Genomic DNA, 18121 nt, shown 5'->3' on the forward strand with positions numbered 1-18121 from the left:
AGTTTTTACTGGGGGGGGGGGGGGGGGGGGGGGGGGGGGGGGGGTCAATTTGACCCCCCTTCAGATCTCGGCCGCCGATCGCGCGATCGCCACAAAATTTTGCCTAAACATAGAGCCGGATGTCAACTACAAGATTACATGGTCATACAAAAGAAAAATTTTGATTTTCTATTTTTTGTAAATTAACTATGCAAATTTATGCATGAAATCATATTTTCACCTATAACTCCATTAAAACGACTGAATGATTGCTAAATTTTTGTGTAAGAGTTCCTAAAGACACATTGAACAATTTTCTTGTTAAAAAATAGCACAATCAAAATCAGTTTCTTTTGTTTTCATTGTTTTGTTAATTTCTTATGTATTTCATTTTTTTGACCTTTTGTTTTCTGTTGTTTTTTGGCCAAAATTTGTTGCAGGCACTTTATCAAGCTTATCTACATTAAAATTGATTAATTTCAATGGTTAAAAGTTGAAATAATCTAATTTATATCAATTTAACCAAAAAACACAATTTGCATTGGATTTGCACCCGATATCATGAATTTGAGCCATTTTCGGGTTGATATGCATACGCAAAACATTACGTAACTTCAGAACGGTGTACCCAGACATCGCAAATTTGGTCTCAAAAATATGCGGGAGACTTCAAAGAAAAGAGCCATGAAATGACGCGGCAAAATCTTGGCGCGTTGCGGAATCGCGGTGCGAAATGTAGAGGGGGGGTCAAATTGACCCCCTCAATTAGAATAGGGTTAAGCAAGTACACATGTACATGGGAATCAAACATAACCATCATAGCTGTATGCAGTGTATCTACATTTTAACCCATTGAGGACGAGTCCCAAGTATGCTCAGGCAAATGTCCATAGGAAATGTGTATTGTACCAAAATCACACCATCCTCAACGGGTTAAAGCCAAGTGCCACGAGGCCTTAGTCACATCAAACTTTCTGTCTCTGAAATAGATGATGCAATGACCATCTGTGTTTTGTGCTTATGAATACATGATTGTTACACACATACTCCGCCCTTCTTTTCTTTTTTCTAAGAGAGCATCAAGCCATTTCTCTTTTTAAGGGTTTATGTTGTTGTACAGAACAGCAATGTGACAGTGCAGAAGATGATCACTCCCCACACAATGTAGTACAGAAAGCTCCAGTGTTCTATTAATAGGAAAACTCAAAAAAGGTACCTACCATACATGCTCTCTGACACCCTGTGAACCCTGGGTGGAAGCTGGAACCTGGTCTCCCCATCCCTACCAATACGGTGAGGGGATGAGGGGCGTGACGAGGGGCGTGAGGCTGGTCTGGAGGAAGGCTGTGGGTTTGGTGTGATCTGCACAGAAAGGGGTGCAGGCTGGGGAATGCCATCTGGCATGAGGCGTACGTCTCTACCATACCCTGGGGAGACCGTAACCTGTAAATCAGAGAGAATGGGAGACAGAATGTTGGCTCCTTCATTGGCTGACAGGAACCTAAATCCACTTATTAATTTCAGAATACCTGTTAGAGACAATGTTTAATTGTCCCCTTGCTAAGTCATTGCAGCATCACATAGATAATTTCACATAATTACAACAGGACATTATAGGAAAATATGCAAGTTGAATTGGTTTTCACATATCCGCTCTAACCCTGCTTGTTAAACAGTGGGCTGCAAAGGTCTAGCAGGTGAGACATGATATAAGCCAAAAATGAAATAGAAGAGACCTGTATTCAATTTGACTGGTACTAAAAGAAACTAGATATATCGCTACCGCGACTGATATGCCTCCGCCATAATGCATGGTTCTCCTAATAGGTCTATAGTACAATGTCTTTACAATGTGTGATGACAGTTTCACACAATTGGCAAAATATTAAAATGACAGGTTTGCCACAAATGTGCTGAATGTTCACTTTCCTAAAACTAGGTTCAATTGGATGAATGATTAAAATGTCAGAGTGCAGGTATTTGGGGAACTGATGATTTTTACTTGACTTTTGACCCTTTTATAAGTTTATGCATTGAGTAATTTTCAAGGTATTGAGAAAATGTATAATTTCAGTATCAAATGGGAAAATAGCATTATCTAAACCTGGCCTTTGACCTTTGACCTCACAGTTCCAAAGAAAATCACTGTTAGGTAGAACATGCATAAATATGTAAGTTTCATGATGATACCTTGAGTTACTTTTGAGATATGGAGGAAAAAGTGCAATTCAACACTTTCATTTGACCTTTGACCTTTTGACCTTTGACCTTTTGGCAAGAAACTTCCCATAGAATATATATCAGGTAATACATGCATACATCAAGTTAAAAAAAAACCTTCAGGCATTGCATAAATATAAGGAAAGTAGTGATATTTTGAGGAATTGACCTTGACCTTTGACCCCCTGACCTTTGAACCATGACCCCCAACTTCCCTACATAATCACCGCCCATTGGAACAAGAATATATACTGAGTTCCATGAAGATACTTTGAACCATTTGCGAGATATGGAGAAAAACATGAATTTTCAACCTTTTTTTTCACAAAATAACCTGTGACCTTTGACCTTTGACCCCATGACCCTAAAATCCAAACAAAGTATTATCCCCCCAGGATATACCCTCATACTTAGTTTGATGTCAAACCACCACACGGTTCTTGAGATATTGACAAAAACAAAACGGGACGGACGTACGTACGGACGGATGGACGGACGGACGGACGACCCGAAAACATAATGCCTCCGGCCACTTCGTTGGCGGAGGCATAAAAAGTTTAAGTGCTACAGTGGGCCTCAGGTTGAAAAAGGTTGAGAGCCATGGCACCAGGAGATCCTTTGTCAAAGAAAATACAGGAAGTTGAGTTACCTGTCCATCCACGTAGGCCACTTCTCCCCGCAGCACCACTCTCCTGACTGCCCCCTTGACTCTACGCCCTTCAAACGGGGTCCACTTGCTCTTGGTGTGAGCCATGGCGGATGGGATAACCCAGGTCTGGTCCAGGTCAACATCCACATAGGTATCCTTCTGCTCTGGGAGACTAAAGATTCGTCTTGGGTTGGTGTGTAGACGAGTAATGATATCCTGAAGAAGAGATGATGTGTAAGGAAGAGATATGTAGACTTACACATGTATTAATGACTATATTCACTATATCTGTCTACTAAATATTCCCATTCTATGCATATTTCCTTCACAGATTTTAATCCACAGTGATTTACAAACTTCCCAAGGATGGAAATATGACAGCATTAGCTGTCTGATGCTCAACTTAGGCCCTGATGTCAAAACATCTTGTGCTTCGGAACATCTGGCTGCAGAAATACAATGGAAAAGTGGCAAATTAAGGTCATCATATGCCTTTTGACACAATTAGTTCAAATACATCCCTAACTGAGTATATTTGTCTAGACTATCCATGAAAAGCATTGACCATAATTATGTGAATGTAAGAGTGTTTTCATGTTTAACAGGCTTTAACCTCATTTCCCAAATTGGAAAATATGATACATTATGATTCAGATTCGGTTTATGTTATTTGTCTGAAGTGTAGCAGAGTCAGCGCATCTACATGTGGCTGGCATAATTCTTTGACATAACATGTTAAACAAGACTTCACCATGCAGTCAATAAATGACACAATATTTTGGGATATTTTCATATATCTTTTTTTTTGTAGTTTAAGACACCAGTCCACTCATCTGGGATGTAGAGATATCATTTTCCTCACCTCGATGGTGAGTTTGCCCTCATTGACAGCTGTAAGGAGGAGAGGAAGCATAGTCTCCAGTCCAGGGAAGCCAGGTGGGGCCTTCTCACTGTTCTTCTCTTCCAATGTATGAGGGGCTGGAGACAGCAAGATACCATGACGATGTATGGAAGTCGTTATCAACATTAATATAAGTAAACAAATGGTTTCATGAGAATTCATATCCTTTGGGGTGAGAGTTTAGAGGGGCTCCACTGATATGGTATGAAAGTTAAAAACACCTGGAAGAAAACATCTGTGATCTACATTATACTGGGACAGTTCAACATAGTCCTTCTTCTATCTTCATGGCAGATTTCTTCTCAAAAGTCAGGGTTGTTCACGTCAAATAAGAATATCATGGTCATAACTTTGCTTATGCAATATATTGCAAGAGGTTTAAGTTACCCTACAGATAGGCATTAACTGTCAGTGATATTTCTTTCAGTTCAAGACCTTTGACAACCACCTTACAATCCCCTAACCAAATTAAAAGAAAACTGTCATTTTCATGCATATATAAATACCATGGTTGGCGGGTTTTGACAAAAACTGAATATAATGACACACAGAAGCGTTTGATATTACTTCATGACTTCACACAGTAAAGGCATAATTTACAACTTGCAGATGAAACAAAAACTCAGCATTAGTGCTTTAAAATAATTCTAAAATGAGAATTAGGGATAGAAACAACCAATGTAAGAATTTCAACCAGTATAATCAATGTTAAGTACTGTTAAATATTCAAAAAGTGAACAATAGTTATAATAGTAATGTTTCCAGACTAAACCGTATACAGTTATGGTTTAATGAGAAAAATAGTGATATCTCCTCATATTTTAAGCTTTATCACAAACATGTTATATGGTATGATGGTTTTTTTTTTATACAACCGACCTAGACATATGCATCAAAAGTGAACCTGAACATTTTTTAAATCACTGCTCCCAAAGGTAAACAGAACCTTAAGGTCATAACCACCCTAGTATCTCACCAAAAGCAGTAAATCACTTTATTTTTCACATTTTCTGAATAGTCCCATAAGTTTTACTTCAGAACTTGGGCTCACAGGTCTAAAACAAATAACATACCACAGAATTCTACATGTGGTCATAGCTGAACTACGGATGATGAAATGAAGCATACTTCAATCCTTCTACAAGAATATTCTTCCTATCTCACCATGGTCTGTTGCAAAGCAGTCAATGATGTCCAAGTTATCCCACAGTGCCTGTTGATCATCAGCTGTCACCAGGCAGGGCCTAACCTGACCCCTGTCTTGACCAATGACCTCTAGGTCATCTTCAGTCAAGAAGAGATGGTGAGGGGTCACTTCACAGGTCACCTGCATGCCAGACTCTTTAGCCATGCGAATCACTTCAATCTGCGTTTAAGGATGGAAGAGTGGTCAACAGTTGTCTAACTCTAACATGAAAGACATGATTTGATGGCAGAGTAACACATCAAACTTAACCATCAAAATATATCCTACACATCAGCAGATTTACACTTGAAAAAAGACAAGATGTACATATTCTTGTCAACCTCATCATCTCCTTTTTGCTACTGTTTGCACTAATGAAATATACATGCTCTAATCCTGGACACAAACTGAATGAAGACTCACAGAGGACCACATCCTCAGAGGGTTTGGCAAACAGAAAATATTAAGTGTCATATGATGGCATGCTGACCTATCCACAACTTCATCCTTGTGACAATTGCATTTCAGAGTGGACATCACCTGCTGACCACTACCTAGTATAGCTTGATGAGATACAGAAGTACCAGCAGATTATAGTGAACTTAAGCAAGTATCAATATAAAATAAAACAAACTTGTTTCTGTATCAAATCATGGCACTACATATTATGACACTAATTACCAGGATAAGCTTACTAAGACTCTTGAAAAGGTTAGATGGTCAAAAAGAAAAGAAAAGAAAGAAAACAGACTGCCGAGATCTAGATGTTCATTACCACTGTATACCGTCAATGCTCCAACAATGAGCCCAGTCACCTTTTCAGCTAAAAGACATGTATGTAATATATTTATTGCCTTACCTCGTCCCTCCTGGCGACATGTGCAATGTGGACAGGCCTCTGCAGGGAGTTAGCAATGAATAGAATAGCTGCAGTGGTCCTACCCTCAGCATGGCACACAATGGGGAGGTGACGAGGCCAACTCTGCAGATGCTGTTGAAGCAAGAATACAAAAGTTCTCATGAGATTATTCCTTCATTCAACTTACTAATTTCTAGTTTCTTTCTCTTAATGAAATCATGTATAAAATGAAATATTCAAACTGACCAAATATTGTACAAGTATTATTTTTTGTGGATTATTTTCTACACAATTGGCACCACAGACTCAAATTTGCCAAGAATATTCTAGCAAAACATCACAAAAAGTTGATACTTTGGGGAGGAATAGTCTGGAGTTAACTGAAAAAGTTCTTGTGACATTTTCAGAGCACATAATTGGAGAAAAACTGGCTGAAGTTGGTCAAGACAAGTAAAATGGACTGTCAATGGAGTGTGTTGAACAAGACTATGAAATGAGATGATGTAACAAGCCAAAACTACCTACACATCAAACATACGAAATACAGCGAGTTGCTAAAAATAAAAGACAAACCTCGATCCATGTTGTCACATCATCCAGTCTGAGGGAGGTGAATGTCTCATTCAGGTACATCTTCATCCCCATGGCTGCATTGCCAATGAGTGGCAGTTCATTGCAGTTGTCTGGTCCTGCTCCAACATAGAGGGCATAGTCACATCGCGCTCCAAGCTTGGCGAGCTGTGCCAAATGAAAAATGATTGAAAACTTTCTAGAACAGTGCCAGAATGTCACCTCAAGTAGCCTATAATTATCTATAAATGCATATTAACAACATTTCTAGCAGGATTTCTGATTGTAGATGAGGTTAGTCATAATTTCATCACACTCAATATATTAACACTGGGAATGGGAGTTACCTTGCCCGAATCTTAGGACCATGATAGATGGAAGTGTGGCTACTGTATTCAATAGAAACACAAAGCTTGCATTTTTTCTTGATTTTCCTGGTGATGCTTCTGTACATTTATATAATCACAGAAATTGCCATGCCAAAGCAAGCTTGTTACTCATAAACAAACCTGTATCCAGCAATGAAAACCTCACCTTCTTGATGAGCTGGAATGAGGACATGTCAGTGATTGATGGTGACGTGTTAGGCATGGCTCCAACCAGTGTGATGCCACCAGCCAAGGCAGCTGCTGTACCAGAGGCAAAGTCTTCCTTGTGGGTTGCACCAGGTTCCCTCAGGTGGACATGGACGTCGATGAGGCCTGGCAGGCGTACCATGCGATTAGAGGTCAGACAGTCAATGTGTGTCTTCAGACGAGGGGCACCTCCAATACGACGCAGAGCCTTTACACAGTACACACAAAGGGTTCTTAATTTCAGCACAATGTTTTTGTGAGCAGACAAGTCAGGTTTGGAGCCCTAGGATATTACTTGTACTTCACAACAATAGTACATTATGTACACAGGGTTAAAAGTTAATCTGCTTTGGTTGTTGCAAGCCCTGCAGCTACATGGGATGTTATTCACTATGAAATGTGTCTCATGAGGTATGCTGTAAAATATCTATTCTCTATAATACAATGCTATCGCTGAGAACATTTTGAATCTTGTTTCACAATATTTGTGCCACTTTGAAAACTACTTCCCTGCCTCGGGTGTCATTGACACTGGTATCCAGGCCTTGAATTCATTGATAATATCAGGACTTAGAAAGTTCAAATACGAGTCACTCTCACTTTTTACCTGGGCAAGTTTGACTCACCTCGACAAACATCTTAGCCTTCTTAACATCAGTGATGAGGGGGATTTCCTTGTCGATGGCCATACGTCGGGTGCGGTAACCACGGGTGATGAAAGAGGATGCCCTGCGTGCCCCACTGTTCCTCATTGGAAGGTTGATGACCATGTCAAAGTGTTTCTCAGCCAGGTAATCCAACATGCTGAGAGGCTCGTTGCCGTTGGCACGTTTCTGCTCTCCATTCTCCTCCTCAAAGGGCCAGTCCACAGGTTGGATCTGGAAGAAGAATGTCAAGACAATGACTATCATTCTTGTCATAATAATAATAATAATAGCTGGTTTTTATATAGCGCATTTCACACACTTCAGGGTTTCAATGCGCTTTACAGACTATTATTACCCCAGTCACTGGATACATTATTTCCAACCAGCACTAACAGTGCTCATTCTCCACTCCCTGGGGAGCATTCCAGCCTGTCGCAGCCATTTTATACAGGCGCGCACATGCTGATTAACCAACATAAGCTTTCTCATCCTACCGGGTACCCATTTATACTCCTGGGTGGAGAGCAGCAATGTGGATAAAGTGCCTTGCTGAAGGGCAAACGTGTCGGGCTTGGCATGGGCTCGAACCCACGAACCATACCACGCTCATGTCGTTCACAGACGAGCGCTCTTATCCACTCAGCCACGACACCTCCACAACATCATGGTTCGAAGGAGAGCATTTGACTGTACAGCACCAAAACTGTGGAATAAGTTACCATTCAAATCAGGAAATCCTCAACTGTAGCGGTCTTTAAATCAAGGCTCATTTTTTTTTTTTTTTTTTAAACTGTTCAGTATTTTCAAACATTTCAGGAGCCATTGCAGCACAGAATATATGTACATACTAGGTTCTGAGCTTTATAGATTAATATCATCATTTTAAGTAAGTCTATTTATGTGGGTAAATACTTTTGGTAACATGTCTTGTAAGTTTGTGACCAAATGCACAAAATATAACTAAATACATTTTATCAACAAGGTTTCTAGGCCGCGACCATAGGCCCTAACTGACAAAAATATGTTTATTTTCAGTATCAGATGAGATTCCTGGATTTATTAACAACTTCTATTCCAATGTAATTATTCATCAATAAAAACTTAGGGAGAATTGAACATTGTACAGTGGCAATAACACACAAGGGTAAGTCTGACTGGAATGACTCTTGCACAATGACTGTCAAGTTTTTCACTCTTATCATGTCTAGTTACCAGTAAATTATTCTTACCTTAATTCCATGTTCATTGTAGAAGTCGGCTGTTCCCATGCTTGCATAGAGTTTGTAGTTCATGTTTGCAAGGGTACGCACAGCATTGAGGAGTTCCATCTTGCCCTGAGCATAATAAATTGAGTGGCATAGAAATGGTTTTCCCAGTCGAAATCAATAATCCTTCTCGAGAAATCATGATGCTGGATATGATGGAACATGATAATGTTCTACATCATTCCTAAGTTTGGGATCATAATATGAATGGGAAAGTGTGTTTTCAGCAGTTTTTCTACAACCCCTTTTTTTTTGGGGGGGGGGGGGGAAGAGTGGAATGATCAGGTACAGTGTATGTCTTAGAAGCCCCTTTTCATTTCTTGAAAATCCCTTGCACACTCTTCACTTTCAACTCTTATAACTTAGGGAAGGATAATGCTACTGCTTTGAAATTGGCATTAATCATGGACAGAATGTGTTAATAGAGCATGCTCAATTTCAGCTTAATCTAATAATCCCTTCATTGTTGTTGCTCTAGTGGTTTACACCCTGTGTTTTGTCCCTTTCATTGCTTGGTAAAGATTAAGTGCTTGAATAGACCCTGTACTTTGGAGCCTCTTTTTTCAATTCACACTTTTCAAGAGTGTGTGCTTTCTTTCCAATATTCAGATAGGTTAGGGGAGTCAATTTGAATTGAGTTATACATCATTTTAAAACTTAGAGTCTGGTCTTTCAGAATCTTAACTAAAAATCCATGCCTTGTGACTTGTTGGTTTTGTGATGCAGGGTCACATTTGACTAAAATTCAAGAGCCTGGTCTGTAAAGTTTAGATCATAAAGAAAAAAAAAAAATCAGATTGAGTAGAAAGAAAGAAAGCCCAATGAATCAAAGAAATTTTTGGACTAGGTTGTCACATGGTCCTACGAGGCAGGCAAGACTGCACCTACTTTGTAGCTGCCAATGGAGAGGAGGATGTTGTTCTTGGGAATTCTGAAGCCAGTGCTGATCATTGCCTTGAGGTAGGCCTCATAGCGGTCCTCACCGAAGCACGCCACCTCACCTGTACTGGCCATCTCTACTCCTAGGAGCATATCAGCACCAGCCAGACGGGAGAATGAGAACTGGGGCACCTGGAAAGAAGATTAATGACAAGAGAAATGATGAGAACACAGTATCTTTCATACTTCTGAGCAGGTGAATGATATATATATATAGACGATGAAGACAAACAAGTTGACATAATGCATTAGAATCCAACTTCATTTATTTGTAAACCAAATCTTCGACCCTTGCACGGATCTTCCTCAGGGTAACAGTGCAAGATCCGTGCAAGGGTCGAAAATTTGGTTTACAAATAAATGAAGTTGGATTCTAATGCATTATGTCAACTTGTTTGTCTTCATCGTCTTCATGCTCTTATTCCAACAAGCGGATAATAATACCATTATATATATATATATATATATATATATATATATATATATACATAATGTCACAATAGAGGAATGCATTAAATGCCAATTGCCTTGATTTTAATTCAAAATCCAAATTTTCGGAGGCCTCCCCCTTCGTCAGGGATGAAAGTGCTAATAAATTTTCATCCCTGACGAAGGGGGAGGCCTTCGAAAATTCAGATTTTGAATTAAAATCAAGGCAATTGGCATTTAATGCATTCCTCTATTGTGACATTATCATTGCTATTTCTAGTACTGCCAATACACAGAGCAATTACAATATATATATATATATATATATATATATATATACATTGTATATATATATATATATATATATATATTAGCTCATCTACAAACTCTTCCTTTGAATCAATTACACAATGTCTTCTAAATCGTGACATTCCAATTTACCATTACAGAAACCTCATTTAATGTTTCACATAGCGTTGAATGAAAAAAAACTATTAACATCAGAAGCCAGCTTTGTAGTGAAATATTATTGATACTCCGTGCACACTCAGAATATTAATAACAACGATACTGCCAATAGTTTTTATTAGGTAGGAAAGCCAGATTCTGATATAATAGAATAAAAGTATGGTTAGTTGTATAAGCCATGATAGTGCATGATAGACAGCTGTTATTGTCTCAATGTCAGTGACAGCTCACCTTCACTCCAACTCTGCCATTGCCAGGCAACTTCCCAACAGTCTCAGTTGGCTCACCAATGATGACCTTAGTAGCCAGAGCTATGAAGTCAACTCCCAAGGTCTTGGAGACGAAGGGGAAGGAGCGGGAAACACGCAGGTTGCATTCTATCACCTTCAGTTGATTGTCCTGAAGCAAAGAATCCACAATGACAAAAAGGGTAAAAGATGCCTAGAGACAAACAATGGAGTAATATCAAACAAATCAAGCCAGTTCCATTCACCAAGAATGACTACAAAAATTGTTATTATCCATGATTATTATCTGTTATTATCTGTCATTACCAATATGAAACATATTACAAGCCAGCTGCAATAAGGAAAGCAAATATTCTTCTTCATAAATCTGTATGCCATATCAAACTTGTCCTCATCAAAAAATTGCTTTCATTTCACTATTCATAATGCAATGACATGCTCTGTCAAGCATCCTTCCCATGCAAGATGTATGTTGCAAAGATATTGCCTACCATGAAAAGTTCAATTCAGGAACCAATTTTCTGCTACATGAAGCATTTACAACTTTGAGAGCCATGGGAGAGAAGTCTGACCAGTTCCTTCCTGCTAGCTGTGGATAGAGAGCTATATGGGCCTCACCTTGGCAATAAGCTGAAGGTTGTATGGTCCATTAACCTCCAGACTGAGTCCTATAGCTGCTGTGATGGAGTAGATCTTATCCACAGTCTCCTGGTTCAGGTCCTGAGGAGGAGTCACCAGGGTCGCATCTCCAGAATGCACACCAGCATTCTCTACATGCTCAGAGATCGCTATGGCAACGATGTGGCCATCCTTGGCGACAGCATCAACATCTATTTCCTGTAAATTGATAAATATGACCATGTGATACCATACAGCCATTTGACAGCCACATGAATCAATCTGACAGAGTGAATGTGAACAGAAGATGCCCCTTATCAATCCCATACTTGATACAGTCAAATATTTATGTCTTTGAGCATTTCCTTGTGAATGTATGAGGTTAACTCTTTTCTCCTCCTGTAAGGCAACTTCATAGTAAAAGAAGAGTGCACTGCTTTGTATATTAATCTATTCTGTTGTTCATGCATCATCATCTCAGTCAGTTTAGTGGATCAAACAAAGGTTAAAAGAAGCCAAGACTTTGTACTGATCACTTGTTTGTATACCTATTGATACAATTGTACATATATCCTAAGACCATGCTTCTCAATCTTTTTCAACGCAATGCCCACTTTGGCTCCTACAATTTTCTTGAGGCCCAGTTAGATCAAATATTAATCTTTTTTTCATTTAATTTCTGGCCAACATCACAGTCCACCTACGATAGTGGCCAAATGGTTGAGAAGCAGTGTCCTACAAAGACATATTAACAGTCAAGCTATAGGAGACTTTCTGTGCATAGATACCTCGTACAACAAGAGAGAACTAAGTCCTGCAGATGACCAAAATATAAAATTTGGTTTGGGCATCATGTGTAAAGAAGGTGTACAAACATCTACACATAAGCTTCTGCCATTAAACATGTATTGACTTTTCCATTCAGCTTCATTATGGCTCCTATCACCATGATGATTATGAACCATGTAAAAAATGTATTCTCATTGTGACAACTGCTAGAGGTGTCACATAGTATATCAATGCAATGTAGGCAAATCTTTTACAATGGATGGCATGAACATCATATTTGATAAGATACGCTGGTGAAATAAGACTGAAGTAGGAAACATAACAAGACTGATGGGAGGAGACTAAAGTAAGGATAGCTCACAAACCTTTGCCTCCTGGATGAACTTGGAGATGACGACAGGGTGTTCCTTGCTAAGGGCCACAGCACTGCTCAGGAAGGCCTCAAGGTCACTGTGGGTGTGGGCCACATTCATGGCGGCTCCACTCAGCACGTAGGATGGGCGCACCAGACATGGGTAGCTGACCCTATCACAGAAGTCTTTGGCTGCCTGAGTGCCCCGAGTGAAGGATTACGAAAATCAAATCAATTTGAGCTGAAGTTACCAGACAGCGACTGAGAACTACATCTGACAAGATATTATAAGGTTGAGGACTCAAAACTGTTAATGAAGAGGACTTGACAAGGTCTTCTGTAACAACATATATTCACATATGTCACACATAATCAGGGGCAAATACAAATTACAACGTATTTCAGTGGTCCAGGAGCCTTTAGAAAAGCATCTGGTAGGACTGCTCTCCTGGAGTGGAAGTGGTGTGTATGTAGTTTGCAGATTCAAAGCATTTCTTTTAACCATGATGAGCATGTATTCATTTTTACAGGAAGAAAGAAATGGACCAGTTTTGAGTTTAAAACTATTGAGGACAACTGGATGGACTGACAATAAAATGGCCACAATGCATGAACAATGCTGCATCCTACGCAAACACTGATGTATCAGCGTTGGGCCAACCATGGTTATTTCTCTACTTACAGATTCAGGCCAAATCTCAGCAACTACTGGGCCACACACTTTTAAGAATATCTTATATACATTTCATGCAACATTAAATGCTAAAACAGCAGGAAAAGGGTGGATAGCTTCTGAAATAGGTCGTAAGTATTAAACAAATTTCACACTTTTTTCTCTGCATTGCAAGCCAATCCTACTCTGTGTAGATGTTTGACATCCACTCATCTCTCACCTTGATGTCAGTGAGCTCCTTCCACTGGGGCTGGTTGAGTCCAATCTGGTCCAGCATACGGGAGAACTTGAAACGATTCTCAGCGTTGTCAATGGACTCAGGGGAAGTACCCAAGATGCGACACTGGGAACAGATGAGAGGAACATATCACTGTGATGCCTGTTACTTTCTATTGTACATGCACTGCTGCTGGGGCAATTCATCTCTTTGAAAACCTAGTGGGTATTCAAGGTCACATTTTGATCTGTCGGGAACATTACAGTTAACTGAAAAAGTAACTTATCTCAATTGGCACATGTGCTAAATTAGTCTGTACAAATGACATTATATTGCAACTAAATTGTCAGCTTTACAAAACATATAGATGCATGCTACATTTCCATTCAGGCATCCTAAAATAATTAAAGAAATTCATATTTATGCAAACAGAATTGTTCATAGCTCAACAAGTGCATCCCTAGTATAACATCTGACACCAGGGGAAATGTCTTGGCTGATTGTAAGTTCATCACATCATTGTACATGCACACAACCATGTGATCTAAATGTCAGGCTAGAAGAGAGTGGTATCCTGAGGGGGTCTCCCTTGCACCCTTCAACTTACCTGCTGCCTGTGCAGTGCCATGGCAATGTTGTTGGGCAGCTGGCCTCCCATGGAGAGTACGATGCCACTAGGCTGCTCCTGCTCATAGATGTCCATCACAGTCTCAAATGAGATCTCATCAAAGTAGAGACGGTCACACATGTCGTAGTCTGTGCTCACAGTCTCTGGGTTGTAGTTCACCATGATGGTTTTACGTCCATTCTACAGGAATTGTTTCAAGAGATGATATTTCTCTTTTAGTGATACTGCAACCCCTCAATGGGGGGAGGGGGATTGAACACCCCATTAAACGCATTTCACTCCGAAAAAAAATCCAAAGTAATATTACATGCCCATCTGAGAGTGAAGATATTGTGCCTATACTGAGGATTACAGGCAAATTGCTGTACAGAAATAAAGAAATATCTAATGAGGTCTAACATTGCAAGGAAATGTATTATAATTAATGAAAATGTTACGTTGAGACAAGGCAAAGTGAGAGATCGAGAGAAGACAACTTGAAACATGCAACATCATAGCTTTCATTTTTTTAAAAAATGTATCTTGTCCCAACTGTTGTGTGAAGATAAAGGAGAGGAAAGACTGACCTTCCGAAGCTCATTGATGCACCTGACAGCACACCAGTCAAACTCTACACTGCTACCAATACGGTAGACACCTGACCCAATCACCATGACATGATCCCCAGGGAAGTCCAGGTCATGGCTCTTGCCATTGTAGGTCAGGTAGAGGTAGTTTGTGCTGGCAGGCCACTCAGCTGCCACTGTGTCAATCCGTTTGATGAACGGGTGAAGGCCGTAATTCTGCCGCAGAGTGCGCACCGCCAGTTCCGTGCTGCAAAGATAACAGAAGTTTAATAAATGACATGTAGCTTCTCTTTCATGATGTATTGTAGTAATCTAGTTATTTGTGAGGATCATCCGAAGACCACTTACCATTAAGCATTACTTCAAAACTTTGTCAGCAACAAAGAATTCAAACCTTAACCAGTGAAGACTAACATGGTTGGAAACTGATCAAAGCTTTGCTCACAGGTAATCATCACAACTCCTAACATTTGTACATTTGTACATGTACATGATGGCATAAAACTCCTGTAATATTTTAAAATTGCCAATCCTTTCAAATTATGTTTGAAGTCCTATTTGAAGGACCATTTTATCTAAGTAGGCCAAAAAAAAAAAAAAAAAAGGAAATGACACAGAATTCTCAGAAAGGTGATGTTATCAATAAAACAATACCACTTCATGTGACTGCACATCATGTATCTGTAACACTGATGAATGGATCATATAGCACATAGGCAGATGCTCGATAGTCTAGCGGATATGACAATCAGAAGATTGTAGGTTTGCATCAAAGCCAAGTATGTATGCCCATGATTTTTATCATGGCTATTACTTGAAACACTGAATAATTGGTGCATGTTTACTTGGATGAAGGGCAATTTGTTGCAATGAATAGAGTGTAGCCTCACATTTAGGGTCATTCATTACCTGACGATGCACTTGGCAATCTGTCTATCACAGAAGCCCAGCTTCTTGGCCCGGAGGAGAAGGTCCCTGTCTGGTTCACCCTTAGCTGTCTCCAGGGCTGTGGAGCAAGAGATGATGTTTGCAAACTTGTGTAAGAACCATGGGTCAATCCTGGTCAGGTCGTACAGCTTGTCAATAGAGTAGCCAGCCTTGAGTGCTGCAGCCACAACATAGATTCGCTCATCTGTAGGGATCTTGAGGACCTGTGAGTAAGGAATCACATAAAGACAACATCTCTCAACAGTCTTTACTGTAACTTCTCATCACCCTCATAAAATAATTACCAAAGTCATAATTTTACCAAAATTAGATTTTTGCCAAAGTCTAATCTGTTGAATGAGATACAGCTAGTGGTATAACCCCAAATAGTGCAATCTTCCAACTGTTATGAGATGAATCTTTAATCAAAATTGAAAATTTAGAAAACCAACTTACTTGTTTCTATCCTTTTTGTCAAAACTGTGAAAAATAACTTGGGTAATTATCTTATGGAGGTGACATTCTGTTTTATTGCCACTTTTTAAACTAGTGCTTATGATCACATAGTCTTGTACTGACATTACATGCCAGCACTACAAACTGAATACCATTTATGTCAAACAATACATTACTGCTGGTCACCCAAAGTAAAATGAAACCTATACATCCTATGGTCACTTGTGTATATAACAATAAATTGGAGCAATTTGAGATGCCTTTAATGTTCAAACACAATCCAATATCATTTGACTACATACAATGTATGGGAATAAGCCTATAGGAGATAATTATTTGCTTGGGGCATGTCAAAGGTGTTGACAGCTATGTTGACAAATTTGGGTAAATGGTTTAACCTGCTGAGGACGGACTGATTTTGCTACAACACTCATTTCCCATAGACACTTGCCCAAGAATACTTGGGACTCGTCCTCAACAGGTTGATACTGAAGATGTCATTTGAATATACATGCACTTGCATTCAGTTGTACAACACATGTTGAACTGAAGCATACCTGAATAAAACATTTCATAATATATTCAAATGTGGTCTGAGCCATATTATCCCTTCTTAGCTTTATTAGGCACACAGGAAATACACTTCAGAAACACTGCAATTATGATCTTATATAGAACATATGTTGGTTACGATGAATCAATTTGGACATTGCATGGATTGCAGGCATAGTCATTTACAATATCATGGTACTCTTCAGGATGTGACATTGAATTTTATCTACATGTTTGAAACTTTTGTAATCATCTACAAAGGTACCACTCTACACACAAACATTTTAAATGCTCATGATGAAATCACCCAATCAATGGGCCATTCCAGACAGTTTACAAAAATTTAACATCTTGTTGTACATAAATCGATAAGCGCCATGTACAGATTTGTTAAATTCACTGCAGTCCTTGAGCAGATAAACCAATAATCTAAAAAATCCAAACCATAATACTGAACAAGGATGATGACAGGAGGCCTATATATTCCAATACTTTAGCACTGTAATTCTATTACAATGTCACTTGCTTAAAAGCCATTGTAACAAGAGATTAAAATGAAGAAAATCATATGGAAAAGGTGTCATAGCAATATGACTTATTACAAATATTCGCGCCATTGAGAAATTGCAACTTAAAACTGACTGATTCACTCTACAGATTTTCACCCTGGAACAGCTGTGTTTTGCCAGCTGAAAATCAATACAAGTACTGGAGACTTGAAGAACGCAGCAGCGTTCTATCATCGGGAGTATCATTCGCCCGAAGAAGCCAATTGATAATTGGCGAAACGTCGCAACAGTGAGTTTGCTTTCCAGTTTCTTGATTCAACTAATTATTGATCTTGTACTTCGACTGGATGAATGAGAAGAATTTACATCGGCAGCAGCAACTTCTTTCTTTTTTCCCCCCCCTCGTTTTCCACAAGTTGAAGCTGTTTCCCTGATGTCATTTGTTTGAAACTTGATGAACCATGCTGATACAACAGAAGGAAAGATCACTTTTCAGTCTTATGATTTTCATCATTTCAGAAAATGTACCATTTTCTCAAACCTGATTTTCAGAAAAGCATCATCAAAGATCAACAATCAATCAATCAAATCAGCAGTTGTTCAGTCTTACTAGATGTAAGAATCTCTGAATTCACACACACAAAAAAACCCAACAATGTAAGCTTAGGTTAACAAAACAGAATTTTCTGAGACAGCATATTTTATTTATTTATTTTTTTTTTTTAATGCATGTAAGTATTCTGAAGTCTGATGAGATTCCACAAGTTTGACTGAGGATTCCGAGGGCTTTTCTGGATTGTTTTATCATAACTAATCTACAACTATGATAATTTCTTAAGAAGCTTTCTGGATCACTTTTATCAGCAGGATGTGAAAAGTCTACGGCTGGTTTTAATATG

At 39.1% G+C, this 18121-nt stretch overlaps 1 protein-coding gene across 1 annotated transcript in view; it reads right to left on the reverse strand.

The window, feature by feature from the left end:
- LOC139721497 (multifunctional protein CAD-like) overlaps positions 1-18121 on the reverse strand; it is a 64799-nt gene that overhangs the window by 13343 nt on the left and 33335 nt on the right. Inside the window, exons 15-31 of the mRNA XM_071632812.1 lie at positions 15688-15929; positions 14779-15025; positions 14192-14392; positions 13588-13710; positions 12708-12890; positions 11554-11772; positions 10919-11086; positions 9740-9922; positions 8816-8920; positions 7566-7817; positions 6899-7147; positions 6368-6532; positions 5795-5926; positions 4914-5115; positions 3711-3826; positions 2849-3064; positions 1200-1422 (exon numbers count right to left, since the gene is read on the reverse strand). Coding sequence (XP_071488913.1) covers positions 1200-1422; positions 2849-3064; positions 3711-3826; positions 4914-5115; positions 5795-5926; positions 6368-6532; positions 6899-7147; positions 7566-7817; positions 8816-8920; positions 9740-9922; positions 10919-11086; positions 11554-11772; positions 12708-12890; positions 13588-13710; positions 14192-14392; positions 14779-15025; positions 15688-15929 — 3226 coding nt within the window. The remainder of the gene's footprint in view (positions 1-1199; positions 1423-2848; positions 3065-3710; positions 3827-4913; positions 5116-5794; positions 5927-6367; positions 6533-6898; positions 7148-7565; positions 7818-8815; positions 8921-9739; positions 9923-10918; positions 11087-11553; positions 11773-12707; positions 12891-13587; positions 13711-14191; positions 14393-14778; positions 15026-15687; positions 15930-18121) is intronic.

Source organism: Diadema antillarum, unplaced genomic scaffold, assembly GCF_040938485.1.
Source record: "Diadema antillarum isolate AM-2024a unplaced genomic scaffold, OU_Dant_1.0 scf00000144, whole genome shotgun sequence".
NCBI classification, from domain to species: Eukaryota; Metazoa; Echinodermata; class Echinoidea; order Diadematoida; family Diadematidae; genus Diadema; species Diadema antillarum.